Source organism: Camellia sinensis, chromosome 2 (assembly GCF_055761805.1).
Source record: "Camellia sinensis isolate YWXY chromosome 2, ASM5576180v1, whole genome shotgun sequence".
Classification (NCBI taxonomy): Eukaryota; Viridiplantae; Streptophyta; class Magnoliopsida; order Ericales; family Theaceae; genus Camellia; species Camellia sinensis.
In genome coordinates, this window is record NC_138962.1 from 207,417,320 (window position 1) to 207,435,558 (window position 18,239).

The following is an 18,239-nucleotide window of genomic DNA, read 5'->3' on the forward strand; positions in this document are numbered from 1 at the left end:
CAATTCATACTTCTGTTTAACAACAAAATATATATATATATATACGAAATGCAAGTCAAGTAACTGTAGTTCCAACCATTCTGGCCTTTGGCCCATCCGGGTTTCCATTCATGGCAAAACGGCCTTCGGCCCATTCATTCATGTCAAACGGCCTTTGGCCCATTCATTCATGTCAAACGGCCTTTGGCCCATTCATTCATGTCAAACGGCCTTTGGCCCATTCATTCATGTCAAACGGCCTTTGGCCCATTCGTTCATGTCGAACGGCCTTTGGCCCATTCATTCATGTCAAACGGCCTTTGGCCCATTCGTTCATGTCAAACGGCCTTTGGCCCATTCATTCATGTCAAACGGCCTTTGGCCCATTCATTCATGTCAAACGGCCTTTGGCCCATTCATTCATGTCAAACGGCCTTTGGCCCATTCGTTCATGTCAAACGGCCTTTGGCCCATTCGTTCACGTCAAACGGCCTTTGGCCCATTCATTCATGTCAAACGGCCTTTGGCCCATTCATTCATGTCAAACGGCCTTTGGCCCATTCGTTCATGTCAAACGGCCTTTGGCCCATTCGTTCACGTCAAACGGCCTTTGGCCCATTCGTTCATGTCAAACTTTTGTCCACAATCCCAATTAACAACTCATAATATTTATAGGGGAATAACAATTGGACATTGACAAGTTTTCAAATATTGATATTACTCACAGTGATCGGCTTGTGGATTTGCCCTGGAGCTTGACCCTACACGTTTCATGAACACAAAAGGGTCATTAACAGTTCAATCCGTTCTTTAATTCACATATTCCTCTTTAGGCTTTATTATTATCTCATTAACTCATTTACAATGCTTAATATATGCCTAAGAGTGCTTGCAAGTGAAAGAGAACGGAAAACAGAACACAAAATGCAAAAAAACAGAATTTCAGAAAATAGGGTCCCCGCTCGAGCGTGGACTTACCCGCTCGAGCGGACCCTTAAGTCTGCGAAAGTACTGGTTGCCTTCTATTCCAGCTCGAGCGTGAACTAGGCCGCTCGAGCGGACTGCCTGCCTACACAGCTCCCTGCTCGAGCGTAAACTTCCCCGCTCGAGCGAACACCACATCTGCAGAAAATGCTGGGAGCTCGATTTCTCCGCTCGAGCATAACTTCACCCGCTCGAGCGTACATCGAAAATCTGGGTTTTCCAGATTGAGTTCTTGAGATTCATCTTGACATTCAAAGGCTCTAAATGCATGATTTCGGCCCAAATTTCACATAATCATATACTAACATGGTACAAACATAGAATTACAACATATTGAAGCTCAATTTCATAATTTATTTACATGCATGGCTCATTTTCCACCAACTCATTACCAATGTAGCCATTTCATGCATTCAAAGCTCATATCTTCTCAATTTGTACATGCATGTGATGGATTAGCCACTTTCTCAACTTAGATAACACCAATGGTGATCAAGACATGAGTTTCCTTTAATATTTCACATGGGTTATACACATTTGTGCTCAAACATGCAAATTTCAAAGTATTTCTTACATGCATGCACATATTAAGCTTCAATTCAACAAACACAACTCAACTTCATTACAATCTTGTTCTTGATCACCAAGATAGCTTGGACATGCACAAAATTACAATTATAATCCAAGAATCACTCACCTAGGAGCTTGATCCTCACAATCTATGATCAAATCTTGAATTAGACTTCCAATCTCCAAGTTTCAAGACCAAAGTTGCATAATCCCTCTTTCTCCCTCCTATGGTCGGCTCTCCCTCTCAAATTGAGTTCAAGAATCAGCCAAAATAAGCCAAGGGAGAGAAATAAGGTGTAGTGCTCAAATATATTAAGTCCCACTAAGTCAATATAATAATATAAAATAATGGGGTACTTAATTTATCATTTCAATCAGTTTAAATTGACCAGAATCAATTTTCAATTAAATTTCACCGTAGGCTCTAAAAATTATGCCAACCACAATGGCGTGATCGATTTCGGGTTCTGTGGCCGATAAGGCCCTCAATTAAATTTCCAAAGCTGATTATTCAAACAGATATTCCTACGGTGAACAGATGGAACTTCAAATCACATATTTTCACATAGTGGAACACAAATCATATCAAAATACATAATCACATCATGTTAAGGACCAATTAACATATTACGGAACAGGGGTATTACATGCACTCATCTCATATTTCTACTAGTTAAAGAACTTTCTAGAATACACTCATAATTTCCCTACACTAAAGAACAATCTAGATTACTCTAGTACATATTAGACCTTTCTATTCTTCTCTAAAATATTCTAGAACCTTTTGAAACTTTCTAGATTTCGCTAATTTTCTCCAAACTTCTTTAATGTTCTGGAACCTTCTAGGATATTCTAGAATCTTCTAGATTTCTCTAGGTCTTTTCAGAATCTTCTAAATCTTTCCGGAGTATTTTAGATTTATGTGGAAACTTCTAGAATGTTCTAGAGAGAATATTCTGGAGAGTGAGGAGAGTTAGTGATGACCCTCAACAATAATAACTGCAACCTAATACCCAATAGTACAGAGAAGTGGTGATGGGGATTACCTTAGAAGCAAGAGGATAGTCGCCACTGTGGGTGGGCCAAACCTAGCGGCGTACAAACCGATCAGCGGCGGTGATTTTTCTCAGCACATCAATCAAAAGCCTCACCGCCATGTCAGCGACATCTTCAGAGAAGACACTAGCAGCGTTGGTGACGGAGATTCTGCAGCTGCGGTGACGGTGACGACGAATTGGAGCGACGGGAGGTGGCGGAGGATATCGGTGGTGATCGGACAGTCACCGAAACCAAGGACGGCCCTTACGGACTGCGCATAAGTTATGAGGAAGAGGTCGGTGGGGAGTGGAGATTCAAAGGTTTTGAGGATTCGAAACTTGGCTGAGAATTAGTGTTGGAACGCTCTGAAAACTAGTGGTGGACATATCACTAGGATTTGTTGGAGTAGTTGTTGTTCTACTTCTTTTTCTTGATTTTGATTTTGATCTTGATTTTGGGGGTTGCGTTGTGCCATTTAGTTTTTGAGAGAGGGTTGAGAAATTGAAAACAAAACAAGGGGGGAGAGAGATGCAAGAGAGTCAGATTAATCAAGTGTGTTGCTGGATTTAACAACCGGTTTGTTTCTATCAAATATGATAGAATGTGTCACATGGATATGGAAACATTGGGGCCTATACCATTTTTCTTCTTTTTCATATTAGATTTGGTTGAATGTAATTAGTAGGTCACATTTGTTTCTCAAATGAGATTATAAGTATGATCAAAATAAATGAGAAAATTAGTAATGTGATAGTGTTAAGTTAAAAATACAGGATAAAAAATGAGAAAATTTTACTTATACATAAAATTATCTCCTTATACCTTTAAAATATTAAAATTTTATTTTTCATAATTTTTATAATATCATTTTTATCCTCATTCCTATCACTTACTCTTCTCTTTACACCCAAACCTTTCAAACCTTAATTTCTTCACCTATGCCCTATCACTACTGCCTCCACCTCCACCAGCTCACCACCATCACTATCACTTTGCCACCACAAACCATGTTTGATTCCCTCAAAAAATCAATACCCTTTTTCAGGAAACCCGATCTTCTTATCTGGGTTCTCCAGACTTTGGTAAAAAATGTTCTGGGTGAACTTATTATGAAAATTTTCCCCTCTAGAGATGTCACCAATAAAAATTTTGAACCATTGCTCAAAATCACCTATTGTGAAGGTACAATCCAATAAAAATCTTGCCCATGTAAAATTTCTCTCCCTCTCTCTCTCTCTCTCTCTCTCTCTCTCTCTCTCTCTCTCTCTCTCTCTCTCTCTCTCTCTCTCTCTCTCATGTGTATGTGAATGAAGTGTTGATTTTGATTTTGGTTCTCATGGAGTTGATTTTGATTTGAAGGTGGATCTAATAATCACATACTATAGTATGCCTGGAATGGTGGTGGCTAGCGGCGATAAGGGCTTGCATGGTGGTGTTCGGCGATAGTGGCTTTGAAAGATTTAGGTGTAAAGAGAAGAGTAAATGATAGAGATGAGGATAGTAATAGTATTATAAAAATTATAAAAAAATAAAATGAAAATTTAAAATTTTAAAAGTGTAAAGAGATAATTTTGTGGGGGATAAGTAGAATTACTCTAACGCTCTATTTGGCCGAGAGATTTAGGAAGGAATTTGAAAAGAAAAAAGAAAAATGTAGGTGGAATGTGAATAAAATATATCTATATTTCACTTATTTTTTCTCTTTTTTTTTTCAAATTCTTTCTTAAATCTCTTAACCAAATACAGCATAAAAAAAAATATTTGTTTATATGTAATGCTATAATATGGGATTTATATATGGAATTACATAAATACTCTCAAACCATCGGTGGACGGAGGACTAGGAGTTGTGGGAGGTGGCGGTGTTCCATTTGGGCATTGAGCGTGTTTAAAACAACCCTAGGAGAGAGAAGTAATAGAGTAGAGAATAAAGTGTTGCTGATTGGAGGATGTTAGGGGTGTTTGGTGGGATTTTTTTGAGCCAACTTATGGCTTCTGCCTTTTAAAAAGTTATTTTGGACTGTTTGGTTAAACTTATTTCAAACAGCTTCTGATTTTAACAACTTTTTTAAGTCAAAAAAGCTAATTCTGAGAGCTGATCATCCCTTACTTCTGATTATCAACTTCTGCTGTGAACATGTTAATTCACGGTTATACTTTTAGATTTTTTTATTTTTTATTTTTTTAAAAATAGAAAAAGACCCAAGTGGACTATAAAATATTATTATTATTTTTTATGAGAAATGTAAACAAATAGTAAATAATAAAAAATAAAAGTTAATTGAAAAAGTTACTTCACAGCTTATTTAACAAACACTACTCAGCAACTTAAATCTATAATCCAACAGTTATACCAAACAGATTAACAGTTTCTGATTAAAGTCATAATCTATAATCTATTAAGTTATAATCTATAATCTATTTTAACAGCTACACCAAAAAGGACCGTTGTCTGAGTGACTCATAATGGGTCTGCTTTGATTATATTGGAATATTCATTTTGTAAAATTTGTTGTATATTATTTGTGAAGAAAATTAAATTAACTAAGATATATTGTTAAATGAAATTTATGATGGATCTCATATGTAGATAGATAAAATAAATAATTTGAATTATTGATCTTTGAACCATATATTCTTAGTTAACTTGCTTTTTTTTGTTTGAGCACAATGTGATTGTATGTATGGTGTTGGGTATTTATAGTTTTGTTGATACGGCTTGTAAATTCCTTGGCATCATTTCTTCTTCTTTCTTTTATTTTGTTCGTACACATACACAAACACGCACTCACGCTAATATAACGATACATACATATAGCAGTTTTGGTTTCAATTTGATGTGCGCATTGTATAGAATTTTAAAGAGTGCTTTCTATATTAGTCTTTCACAAGCTTTTCTTCAAGGTCTTTTTGCCCATCTTTGGAATTTACTACTAAAAACAAAATTCGAGCAAATTTTTATTTTATTGTTATTATTATTTTATTTGGGAAGAAATTTGACTTTGAAAATCATTTACTGGTTGTTTGCTTGTCTGTCTTGTGTGTGAAAGGACTCTCTACATCCATACATGTGATGGGCACCAGGGGAGTAGAGAAATAATGTGCGTGCATTTATTGTATTATTTTGATCGTTTGAAAACATTACTTTTTAATTTAAAAGTCAAAAAGTTATTAAAAAAAATTAAAAAATCAACAATTTACACTAAAAAGTAAAAAAATTTATTTTCTTTCTATTTTTTCTACATTTTTTCGTAAAAAATCAAAAAATCATCCCAAATATATTAATTTTTTTAAATCATATTTTAGTCAAAAAGTCAAAAAATTACTAAAAATACATATTTCCAAACAAGGCTTAAAACGTATAATCATCTTCCCCTTCTTTCAGATTATTGCTCACACATCATCTTCGATAGAATTTATGTATAGAAATTATCTGTGTATCATTTTCGTTTTAGCCTTTTGCCTTCCTGAAATTTGCGATGAAAGGTATGAAAGTGAAACAGTTTTACAGGTGTGGAGATGTGTATCTTATGTTGATTTTCTTTACAACCACCTGTGTTTTACGTTGAATGTATTGGGGTAAATTCAACTTTATCATCCATTCAATGCCTAGAAAGTGAAGTGAAAAAGAATGGAAAGTGAAAGAAAAGTTTATTTCTAATTTGTATTTACTTGAGATGGAATTTTTGGAGGAAGTTATGACAATTTGTTACTTTTATGAGATTATTTGTCTATTTATTTATTTTTGATATTTTTTGTTAAAAAAAAATTGAAAACAAGTTATCATGTTGACTTGGGTTATAAAGGAAATTTATCTTTCATACATTTTTCTCCACTCTCATGTTAAACAAATGTGGAAAAAAAATTCATTTTCTTTTTCTCTCAATTTTCACCATTTTTATCGTAATAATCAGACTATAGCTAATGAACTTGTTCCTTCCATACCGCTTCTGTGAGCACAATTCCATTTGTTGGAGGAGAAAATCTATTCGGCTAAATTTGGCATCTCTCAAAAAGGCAAAAAGTTACTCAAAAAGTTAAAAAGTTATCACTATTCATTAAAAAAAATATTAAAAAATTAATTTTTCACACAAAAGTACAACTCAACAATCATGTATGTTCAGCTCTGTGCTACGTTTGTTAAGAAAAATTGCACAGTTTTGGTACAATTTTCACACACTGTTGTTCAGTCCGTGGGGGCCCATCACGGGTCCTGTTTTGATAATTTGAACCGTTCAATGTATAGAACTCGTCGAGTACTATATGTCTATATAAAATCACATTTATCGGATATTGATAACTACATGATCAAATCAGTTTTGTATAAAAAAAATAAATGGTGATATAATTAACGATTGAAAAAAAACAATTTTGATCAGATAGCTATCGATAACCAATCAACGTAATTTTTTATAGATATATAGTACTCGACGAGTTCTACACATTGAACGGTTTAGATTATCAAAATGGGACCCATGATGGCCCCCATGAGCCGAACAAAACCATCCAGTTCAATACCCGAAAAGTAGCTAATAATTTCTTACCATCAATTCAGCTGTGCAGATTGTACAACTGTACAACACACATCTCTAATCTTCTCCTACACACTTCTTTATACAATTTTTTAATACATATTTTTTCATAAAAAATCAAAAAGTTAATCCAAACATCCGTATTTTTTCCTCAACTTTTTAATCCAAAAAAACAAAAAATACACTTATTTATGGCCCCCAAACAATCTCAGCCCAAATGCAATAATAATAGAAAAAACAAGTCCATATTCATAGTTTAGTGAGAATCCTAGAATAAATTTGAGTTACACATTGTGTGTGCTTTCTTTTAAAATTTTATTTTAGCACTTAACTTCCACTTTTAGGTACACATGTAATTTCAAAATATATACTAATTAAACAATCAAATATTTTCTCCAAGGAATTGATTGCACTAAAACAGCTACAACTGTATTTTAAAAAGTACATGTATACATGATAGAGAATCAAATTAACAAACCTCCACTTTCGCAGATCTGTCTATGTCTCTTCTGTCTGACTTCCTGCAACCAGAAATCATGTATAATCACGCTGAAGGAAGATTGTGACTTCCTACCATTTTTTACTCATAAAAAAAGCAACACAAATTAACAAATACAGCATGACTCAATTAATTCACTCACTCATTCAACAATCAGTGACAGGAGTAAGAAGTGGTCTATTCCCAAAGAAAGCTTCCAAATTGGCAATCACAAGTTGGGAACAATCAAAAAATGACTCCTCAGTGAAGGCAGCTCTATGAGGCAACAACACAACATTGTCAAGCCCGAAGAGCTCTTTAGGCACATTAGGCTCATTCTCAAACACATCCAAACCAGCACCACCTATCTCTCCCTCCACCAAACACTCCACCAATTCCTTCTCATTGATGATCGCACCTCGGCCAACATTGATGATGACTCCTCCCTTTCCTAGTGCTGACATCACTTCTCTGTTAATCATGTGCCTTGTTTGGTCAGTCAATGAACAACATATGATGAGCACATCAGAGTTCGATGCTAGTTGAGAAACATTTGGGTGAAATGGGTATGTAACATTTGGTTTCTTTGTCTTTGAATTGTATGAGATTATGCAGCCGAAGGACTCAGCCTTTTTGCAACTTCTATGCCAATGCTTCCTAACCCAACAATCCCAACTCTTTTACCTTCCAACTGAAAACCATCAATTCGCCAAGTTAAGGGACAAAAACAAATATTGCAGTTCAACAATAGCTTTGATGATATGTTCAATAACAATACAAACATCACAAAAATAGTTTCATTTTGGGATCACATTCCATCAGAATGAATACATTCTATGCAATTTTTATAAATTACTGAGCGCTGATGTTGAGTGAGCTATTAGAGCAACTCTAATACTATTAGATATTTTACCTTACAAAAGTATATAAAAAGTATATTCTATTGGAACTCCATTCTATATAGTAAGCAGTGACATATTGAAACTTTATTCTATGGTAAGGAGTGGCGTAGCATGGGAGAAAATTCCTTCTTTAACGTGTACATCAAGATAAAGCATCAGACTTGATCTTTTGTTTGAAGTGATTCTTTTAGTTAATCAGTCATTTCAAAAGAAAATTCCCACTCTTAAGAATTGTTAATGTATTATATTAATATGTATTATATTAATGTATCCTAATATTATATTAACATGTATATATTATATTAACATATAGCTGTATCATACTAATGCATATATTAATATATCATATATAGCTATAGGATGCCAGAGCACTGCCTTCGCTTTCGACTGCTTTCGGCTGCTTTATATTATTTTATGTTCTGCTTTCATAATGATGTTGTATCAAACAACTCCTATAAATGGAGTCCATTCTTACACTTTCAGATACATTCAATATAAGAGTTTTCTTACTCTCTCAATATCACTCTCTTATTTGTTTCATGGTATCAGAGCACAGGTGTATTGCCTAGTCTCTTCTGCATCGCATTTTTATTTTGAGCAGATTGTTGCATATCTCGTCCTTATCTAAATTACAGATTGGACCACACCAGAACCTTCGTCTCCTCACGACGAATCCAACGCCACCAGATTCATCATCATCCGACGTTCCACGCGCCGCCAGAACTTTCATCCACGTGCCTCCTCGCCTCTCAGACGCGCTCTACACGCCTCACACTTGCCCTGTGCTATCATGCGCCGCGGCCTCATCTGCTAACGTAAGCCGCGTGTTTTTGACGTCAGCTGACGTCAGCCCTGGCTGCTTCCGTGCGCCGCTTGCTTCCTCTGCTATCGTGCGCCGCGCCTGTCTGTGCTAACTTGCGCCGCGCCTGTGACACAGCAGTGACGTCATCTTTGACCAGATTGTGACGTCATCTTTGACCAGAATTGTTGACCAACTTTGACCAGCCAATTTAGTGCCTTCTGGTCATCTTTTTTTTTGGTCCGTTCACTCATTTTCCACTGATTTCGACCCTCTGCATTCACTGGTAACCTCAGATTTTTCAGATTCGACTTCGATAGTACTGCTTTTTTCTCATGGATCGCTTGGACTCCTCCAACCACCCTATTTCCGTTGTTCTTGACGGAACTAACTATGTCTTATGGGCACAAGCTATGTCTGGGTTCCTCAAAGGAAAGAAACTTTGGCGCATCATCACTGGGGATGTGTGCAAACCCATCCCAGCCACCACAGAATCCGCTGCCACCACGGACTCCGTTGCCAAATATGTTGACCGTTTGGAGGATTGGGATAGCAAAAACTATCAGATCATCACTTGGCTCCGTAATACTTCTATTACTTCTATCAGCCTTCAGTTTGGTCGGTTCCAACTTGACTCTGTTTCCTCTCCAGCCAAAGCCATCTGGGATTTTTTACAAGAACACTACCAGACTACTGGCCTTGCTCACCAATATCAGCTTCTGAGTCAACTTCACCGTATGCGCCAAGACACAACTCAAACCATTAATGATTTCCTCTCACAAATGTATTATGTTTGGGATCAGCTCGCTCTCTCTGAACCTCCCTGGGATTGTACTAAGGATGCTGCCTTGTTCACTACTTACCGTGACCAACAATGCTTGGTTCAGTTTCTCATGGCTCTCACTCCCCGTTTTGAGCCAGTCCGCGCATCTCTCCTTCATCACACTCCTTTACCCACTCTTGAGCAAGCAATTTCTGAACTACTGTCAGAGGAAACCAGGTTTGGTACTCTCCATCCACACCCTGTGGACTCTGTTCTTGCTACTTCCCAGATTCGAAGTTCTCCTTCACCATCTTCCCCACAGAAGACACCTATCTGCAACTACTGTCACAACCGCAGTCTTCCATCGACTCATCTTCTGGTTAATTGTCCAGTTCGTCTTTGTCGGTTTTGCAACAAGACTGGTCCTGGTCATCTCCAGCATGATTGCTTCCGCAACCCTGCCCGTGCCTCTCGCAATGGTCCCTCCCCCGGGCATTTTTCCCACAACAACTCTCACCGTTCTGGGACTCCGTCTAAACCAATGCCTGCTCCACGCACTACTGCTGCTGCCTCAGAGGATTTACCTGCCTCTGTCCCTATAGATCCTTCCACTCCAGTCTTCTCTCACACAGATGTCGAAGCCCTGTTTCACAATTGGCTAAGTATACCTCTGATCTTCTTACACGTGCTGGTCTTATGGATTGCAAGACTGCCTCTACTCCCCTGGAACCTCAAAGTCGTCTTACACCTCTTGATGGCACTCTTCTCTCTGATGCTACACTCTATCATCAGCTGGTTGGCAGTCTTGTCTATCTCACAGTTACTCGTCCTGATATTGCCTATGCCGTTCATATTGTCAGCCAGTTTATGTCGGCTCCTCGTACCCATCATTATGCTGCCTTGCTTCGTATCATTCGGTATCTCAAAGGCACCCTGTTTCATGGTCTTCATTATTCCGCCCGCTCATCTCTTCAGCTTCGTGCTTTCTCAGATGCTGATTGGGCTGGCGATCCTACTGACCGGCGCTCTACTACTGGGTTCTGCTTTTTTCTGGGCGATTCTCTTATTTCTTGGCGCAGCAAGAAACAATCTCTTATTGCTCGTTCCAGTACCGAAGCCGAATACCGTGCTCTTGCTGATCCTACTCAAGAACTTCTCTGGCTTCGTTGGCTCCTCGCTGACATGGGTGTTACCCCCTCTGGTGCTACTGACCTCTTTTGTGACAATCACAGTGCTCTTCAAATTGCTCACAATGATGTTTTTCATGATCGCACCAAGCACATTGAGATTGACTGCCATTTTATTCGTCAACACGTCACTCGTGGTACTGTCCATCTCCATCCGATTTCTTCTGTTGATCAACCTGCTGATATCTTCACCAAAGCTCATTCTCCTGGCCGCTTCGTTGAACTTGTCTCCAAACTCCAGTTGGTTGATGTTTGTCCTCCTTGAGTTTGAGGGGGGCTGTTAATGTATTATATTAATATGTATTATATTAATGTATCCTAATATTATATTAACATGTATATATTATATTAACATATAGTTGTATCATACTAATGCATATATTAATATATCATATATAGCTATAGGATGCCAGAGCACTGCCTTCGCTTTCGGCTGCTTTCGGCTGCTTTATATTATTTTATGTTCTGCTTTCATAATGATGTTGTATCAAACAACTCCTATAAATGGAGTCCATTCTTACACTTTCAGATACATTCAATATAAGAGTTTTCTTACTCTCTCAATATCACTCTCTTATTTGTTTCAAGAATAATTGAGTTTCTAAACTCCAAACTCTATAAAATTTTCATTCCTCGATATTTTTTACATCTCACTCTTCTCACGTCTTTATCATGGGAAGTGTTTAGGTGTAAAAAGTGGATACCATATATATTTGCATAAATTCTCACAAATATACATAGGTTACCTCACAAAATCGTATAAGTTCTCACAAATATACGTTAAGTTGTGATTTCTCAAATTTTTATGAGTGAACTTACGTATGTTTGTGAAAACTTACGCGATTTTGTGAAATAACTTACGTATATTTATGAGAATTTACGCAAGTGCATATGATATACACTTACACACTTAAAAATTCCCCTTTATCACATACTTAAATTGCTATTTGTTCTATCCGATCCTTCTCTTATAGAACCCTTTTAAGTAGTCTAAATAGACAATTATGAAGTTTTCCTCAGGTCATTTGGCACTATGTTAAATTAACTAAAAAATTATTAAAAAGGTCAAAAAGTCAAAAAGTCATACAAAACTGTCAAAGTTTGATTCTCATTCTCTCTAAATTTCACAAGTTTTTTTTGGTAAAATGTAAAAGGTCATTCCAAACATTTCATCTCTTTTTTTGTCTCATGTTTTAGTCACTAAATTAAAAAACTAGTGAAAAAGCCAATCCCAAACAAATCTTGATATTTTTATATCTCATTCCTCTTACATCTTTATCACACCCCTTTTATAACTACTCAAACTACCAAAGTAATTGGTTTCACATGAATGTATTGATATCTAATGATAATAATTGTAATGCATGATATGACAAAATAAATATCTATTAAAAACTAATAATTGTAAATGTTGTTGCGTTATTTTAATAATAATTGTATTGCATGATATGATAAAATAAATATCTATTAAAAACTAATAATTGTAAATATTGTTGCTTTATTTCATTGCCGAACAAAAGGAAAAATTTCAATGCAAGGTAGAATTTAAAAAAAAAATATATATATATATATATAAATAAGTGATAAATTTTAAGAAAAATTATTAGAAAGTCCTATATGAGATTCAGTTATTTTAATCAATTCCACAAATTTTCTAATATAGGTTCTGTTTGTTTTGACAACCTTACCGTAAAATCCTATTTTGAATTTCGATATGATTTGGTAGACATTTCCACCTTTCCTTATTAGGGGACACCATCTTAGGGAAGTTAGATCCAATTTTTAGATCCTGTTTCCGTTACTCCAATGTAACAATCAAATGTAATGTAACACTTCAACATAACACTCTAAAAAAATTCTTTAGTGTACTTTTCTCAAACGTAGTATTTCAATTGATGTAACACACAAAAACTCCAACGTAACACTTCAATCAATGTAACACACTAAAAAACTCCTTAGTGTACTTTTCTAAACGTAACACTCCAATCAATGTAACACACAAAAACTACTCAGTGTACTTTTTTCAAACGTAACACTCTAATATAACACTCCAAAAACATAACACTTCAACGTAACAAACTAAAAAACTATTTAGTATATTTTTTTTAAACGTAACACTCCAACAAACCTTACCGTGAGATCCTATTTTGAATTTTAATATGATTTGATGGACTTTTATACCCTTACTCATTAGGGGACACAATTTTAGGAAAGTTGGATCTAATTTTTATATCACGTTTCTGTCATTCCAATGTAACATTTAAACATAACACTCAAAAAATGTAACACACTAAAAAATTCTTTAGTGTACTTTTCTCAAACATCATAACACTCCAATGTAACACTCCAAAAAATGTAACACTCTAATGTAACACACTAAAAAACTCTTTAGTGTACTTTTCTCAAACATAGCACTCCAACAAACTAGAACAATTAAGGAGATTATAATGACAAATGAGTCATTATACATTCAAAAAATAGATCACAAAAAAAATTATAAAACTAACTGAAACATAATTTCAATATATAAGATTTATCGATTACTCTCCCTAACTTTTACTACTAGTGATAATAATTAAAAATATAAAATTTTCTATCAATCTTTAATTTTTTGACTGATACACTTACTAGTAATTTTCCCAACAAAGAAAAACTAGTATGAATAAACCCTTTTGGCTACAACAATGCTACATACCACTAAATTCCTACCGCTAACACCACTACTAATGATGTGGCAAGTAAAAAAAAAAAAAAATTGAGACACAAAACACATGTGGCAGTGAGTGGGGCCCACTACCACATCCCTAGTGCAACCATTAATTAGTGATCTGCATCATTTTTGCTTTTGGCTATTATATCCTTTCGTTTTCCATGGTCCGTTCAACTACTCATATTTATGGGTGGCCCCACAATGTAGGAGTGGACAATAAGGATGGCAATTTCAACCCGACCCGACAGGGACCCGACCCCCCGTCCCCAATAAGAGTGATTTTTTCCTGAAAAATATCCTTGACGGGCCAGGGATGGTATTTAAAATTGAATTCCCGATCAGATTCGGGCTGGGGCCAGGGATCACTTTCACAGCCTCAGACCCGGCCTGTCCCTAGCCCCGTTTCTCCTCGAAATAAAATTACCATAATACCCCTCTATCTATTTGTATATATAACCCCCTCCCTCTATTATACATCTGAACTGTCTCTCTCTCACACATTCTCTCTCTTCTCTTCTCTCACTTTCTCTCTTCTCTCCACAGACGCAGTCAGCTCCTCCTCTTCTCGTTGCCTCCTCCTCCTCCTCCAGGCCACTGTCGCCTCCTCCTCCGTCGCCTCTCGCGGCCTTCTCCTTCGTCGGCTCCTCCTCTGCCAGGCCACCATCAAACCTTCATACTCCGTCGCCTTTCGCCTCCTCCTCCCTCTGCCACGGTAGATCTGAGAAGATCCCGCCACCGCCACCGTCGATTTCCTCCCTTCCGCCAGATCTGTCTCTATTTTTTTTTTTTTTTTGATGATGTTGCCATTTATGATGTTTTTGTTGATGATCAATGATGTTGTTGATGATGATTTATTATTGAGAGAGAAAGCTAAACAAAGATAGAGAGTTATGGAGATTTTCCGAGGTCGGGGAAACCCGATCTCCGTTGGGGGGCGCCGGGAGGGCGGGTGATGGGTTCCCCACCGGGGATCGGGGCCGAGAACGGGAAATTTTGTAGCTTCGAGGATCGAGGACGAAGAGTGTGATCCCCGACCCCGTCCCGGCCCATTGCCCTTCCTAGTGGACAACCTTGGCATCATCAATTGTTTTAAAGCTAATGTTGAGTAGGCTATAACATAAGATTTTGCCACCTCGAAGTGAAAACAAAAAAAGACTTGTATAATACACGTACGAGACTTGTACTATTATAAAAATAACATTCTTTATCTACCGCTCTACTAAACACAATTTTCCTTTATTTATATGGGTACGTGTCTCATGGAATTTGGCCTTCCCTTGTAGGTGAGTAGTGTATAGAGTTTTTAATAATTTTTTAGAGAAATATAGTTATATTTCTATTTAGCTTTATAAATATAGTTTTTGAAATTAATAAAAAGAGAGTCTTGAGACCTTTTTTTTTTTTTTTGTCTTTTTTTTTTTTTTTTTTTGTCTGATGGTGCTTATTAATATTTATTATATACAAATATGGTTATTGTAACATTTAAGTATGCGCATGGGTTGGATTGATTTGAGTCCGTGCTAAACTTATAATCAAATCAATCATGTTGGTTCCAAATTCTTGGCAGAACAATCTTGCACAACCAACTCAATTCAATCCATCCCAATGTAATTTGGGTTGGAATGACCATTTCACTGTACAAAATAATAAGGGTTGTTTTGAAATTTGATTTTTTTAGGAGTAATAATTTTTTAACATTTAAAAAAAAAACATAAAAAATTAGAGAGATTAAAAAAAATTTGTAGTGATTTTTTTGACTAAAACTTGATGTTCACAAAATAGGCTCATCAATTAACAGTCTTAATGAACCAGTTAATTCAGAAGGTATTTCCCAAATTGTTGGCTCCTTAAACCTTATGTTACCTTTAATTAATTGAAATGAAAGTGAAATAAATTGAAATGATTATTCTTTAATCTCCACATTGTTTGACCCATTCCCTTCTAATAGTTTTCATTTATAATATATTTTTTTAATCAATTTTTTGGCTGTATTGGTTAGAAGATTTGATGAGTGAAATAGAAAGGGCAGGGAAAAAACAATCGCAATTTTTGTTTAGTTAAAATAAAAAAACACAAGAAAAAAGAAAATGGGCAAGAAATACAATTTCACTTTTTGTTTTTAGGTTCACTTATGCTCTTTCCTTCTTCATTTCCCAACTCAACGACATAACTTCAAATTCAAATCTTGTCAATTCTTTCTCATTTTCTTTCTATTTCACTTTCTTTATTTATTTTTCTCGTCAAATCCTCTAACCAAACTCAATCTTAATGAATCAAACATCAAAAAAAACATTATAATGAAATGATAAACAAAACACTAAAACACCTCTTCTTTTACTTCTCAATAATTTTAAAAAAAAAAAAAAAAAAAAAAAAAAAAAAAAAACTTCTTTAAACTATATTTGCCTGGTAAGTTACAATTAAAAATGACATCAAACACTCTTAAAATACATTTTCAATATTAAAAAAAATAAAATTAAAAAACTTCTTATTAACTTCATAAGTTATACCCATACGATTATGAGTGATGGGAATTACCTTAGAGCCCAGAGGATAGTTGCCATGACACGGCCAATCTCGGCGGCGAACAAATCGATCGCCGCCAGTGATTTTTCTCAGTACATCAATCAAAAGCACCACTGCCACGTCAGCGACGTCTTCTGAAAAAACAGTTTCGGCGTTGGCGACGGAGATACCCCGTCGCCGACACTCCGGGAAGTCGATATGGTTGACGCCGGCGCTGGCGCTGACGACTACTTGGAGGGAGGGGAGATGGCTGAGGACGTTGGCTGTGATTGGACTCGAGCCGGCACAAAGGACGGCCCTGACGGACTCTGCGTAAGTTGTGAGGAAGAGGTCGGTGGGGAGTGGAGATTCGTAGGCTTTAAGGACTTGAAACTTAGCGGTGAATAGGTGGTGGAAGGCCGTGAAAACCGCTGGTGGATGGAGGACTAGGAGTTGTGGGAATTCTTGTTCTTGAGGAGTTGGGTGGCGGTGGTGTTCCATTTGGGCTTGTTGGGAAATCGAAAACAACCCAAGGAGAGAGAAGCAATACATCTGTCTATCTATTCTATTATTAAAAGCCAACATCAATTTTGGTGTCATGAAACCCAACTTTTATCTCCAGAAACTTTTGTCACCTGTAATTAGATAATAAAAATAAATAAATAAATAAATATATCCACATCCACCCCACCCAACCCACCCCACCCCACCCAACCCACCTCACGTTCCCTCACATATCTCAACCAATTACTCCAAACTAACCAATCAAAAACCAATTTAATTGACGCGGCAATCAAACATTGGTCAGTTTTCCGTTTGAAAGTTCTGGGTAACTTCCACATGAATTTCGCACCTCTTCGTCATCTTCACGCTGAGTCACAACAACAACAACTTCTCCTCTGTTTATCTCTCTCTCTCTCTAAAACGCCTCACTTTCTCTCTCCTCCACCACCCACTTAAAAGAAGCCCTTTTCTTTGATTTGTTTCTTTCTCGAGAAAAGCCATGTCGAGGGAAGATTTGGAGAGCAGGGAAGCGAAAATCAGTGGTGGGAACAACAACGCCAGTTCTGTTTCTTCGTATGTGATTGAAGAGAGAGATGCACAGTGGACATCATGGTTGATCCCTATGTTTGTTGTTGTCAACGTTGCTTTGTTCGTTGTCGCTATGTACATCAACGATTGTCCTAAACACAAATTGGGAACTGATGGCAAGTGCGTCGCGAGGTTTCTCGGCCGGCTTTCTTTTCAACCCTTGAATGAAAATCCTCTCTTTGGTCCTTCTTCTTCAACGTACTGATCTCTTCTTTCATATCCATGTCTCAATTTTTTGCTTTTTTGTGTTTTTGTTGTCAGAATTTTTGAAATTTTGGGGTTTTGGTGTGTGTATTGGTTAATTATATGTTTTGAAATTAGAAATTTGATTGTTCAGTATCTGATTTTATTTATTTATTTATTTTTGTTTATGTTCTTTTGAAATTTTGTCAACTGTGACTGGACTAGGTTGAAATTTAGGTTTTTTGAGCGTGGGATGAGTGGTTTTTTAGTTTTTTTTTTTCTTATTGATTGGGTGTTGTTTGGGTCAAAATTTGATAGACAATTCAATGATTCTGTAACACTGACACTGTATTTTTGCTTTATTTTTGCGCTGAAAATTTGTGAATTGCAATCTTTTGTGTAGTTATTTGACATGATCGTGCGAGTCTTCTTCGCGTCTGAGTGATTTCTAGGGTTTTACATTACAGATGTACAGTATGATAGTTTGTACTAGAATAGATTTGTGTATATTATATTG

At 36.4% G+C, this 18,239-nt stretch overlaps 1 protein-coding gene and 1 pseudogene across 1 annotated transcript; both read right to left on the reverse strand.

Moving 5' to 3' along the window:
• The window catches only part of LOC114315010 (glyoxylate/hydroxypyruvate reductase HPR3 pseudogene), a 68,715-nt pseudogene extending 65,487 nt beyond the window's left edge, over window positions 1–3,228 (reverse strand).
• A 4,495-nt stretch (window positions 3,229–7,723) lies between these two features.
• Window positions 7,724–17,031, reverse strand: LOC114314982 (glyoxylate/hydroxypyruvate reductase HPR3). The gene is given in 3 exon segments (XM_028261559.2): window positions 7,724–8,206; window positions 8,209–8,272; window positions 16,481–17,031. Coding segments are annotated over 3 exon segments (1,041 nt in total). The 5' UTR covers window positions 17,000–17,031; the 3' UTR covers window positions 7,724–7,748.
• Between the last annotated feature and the right edge of the window lie 1,208 nt (window positions 17,032–18,239).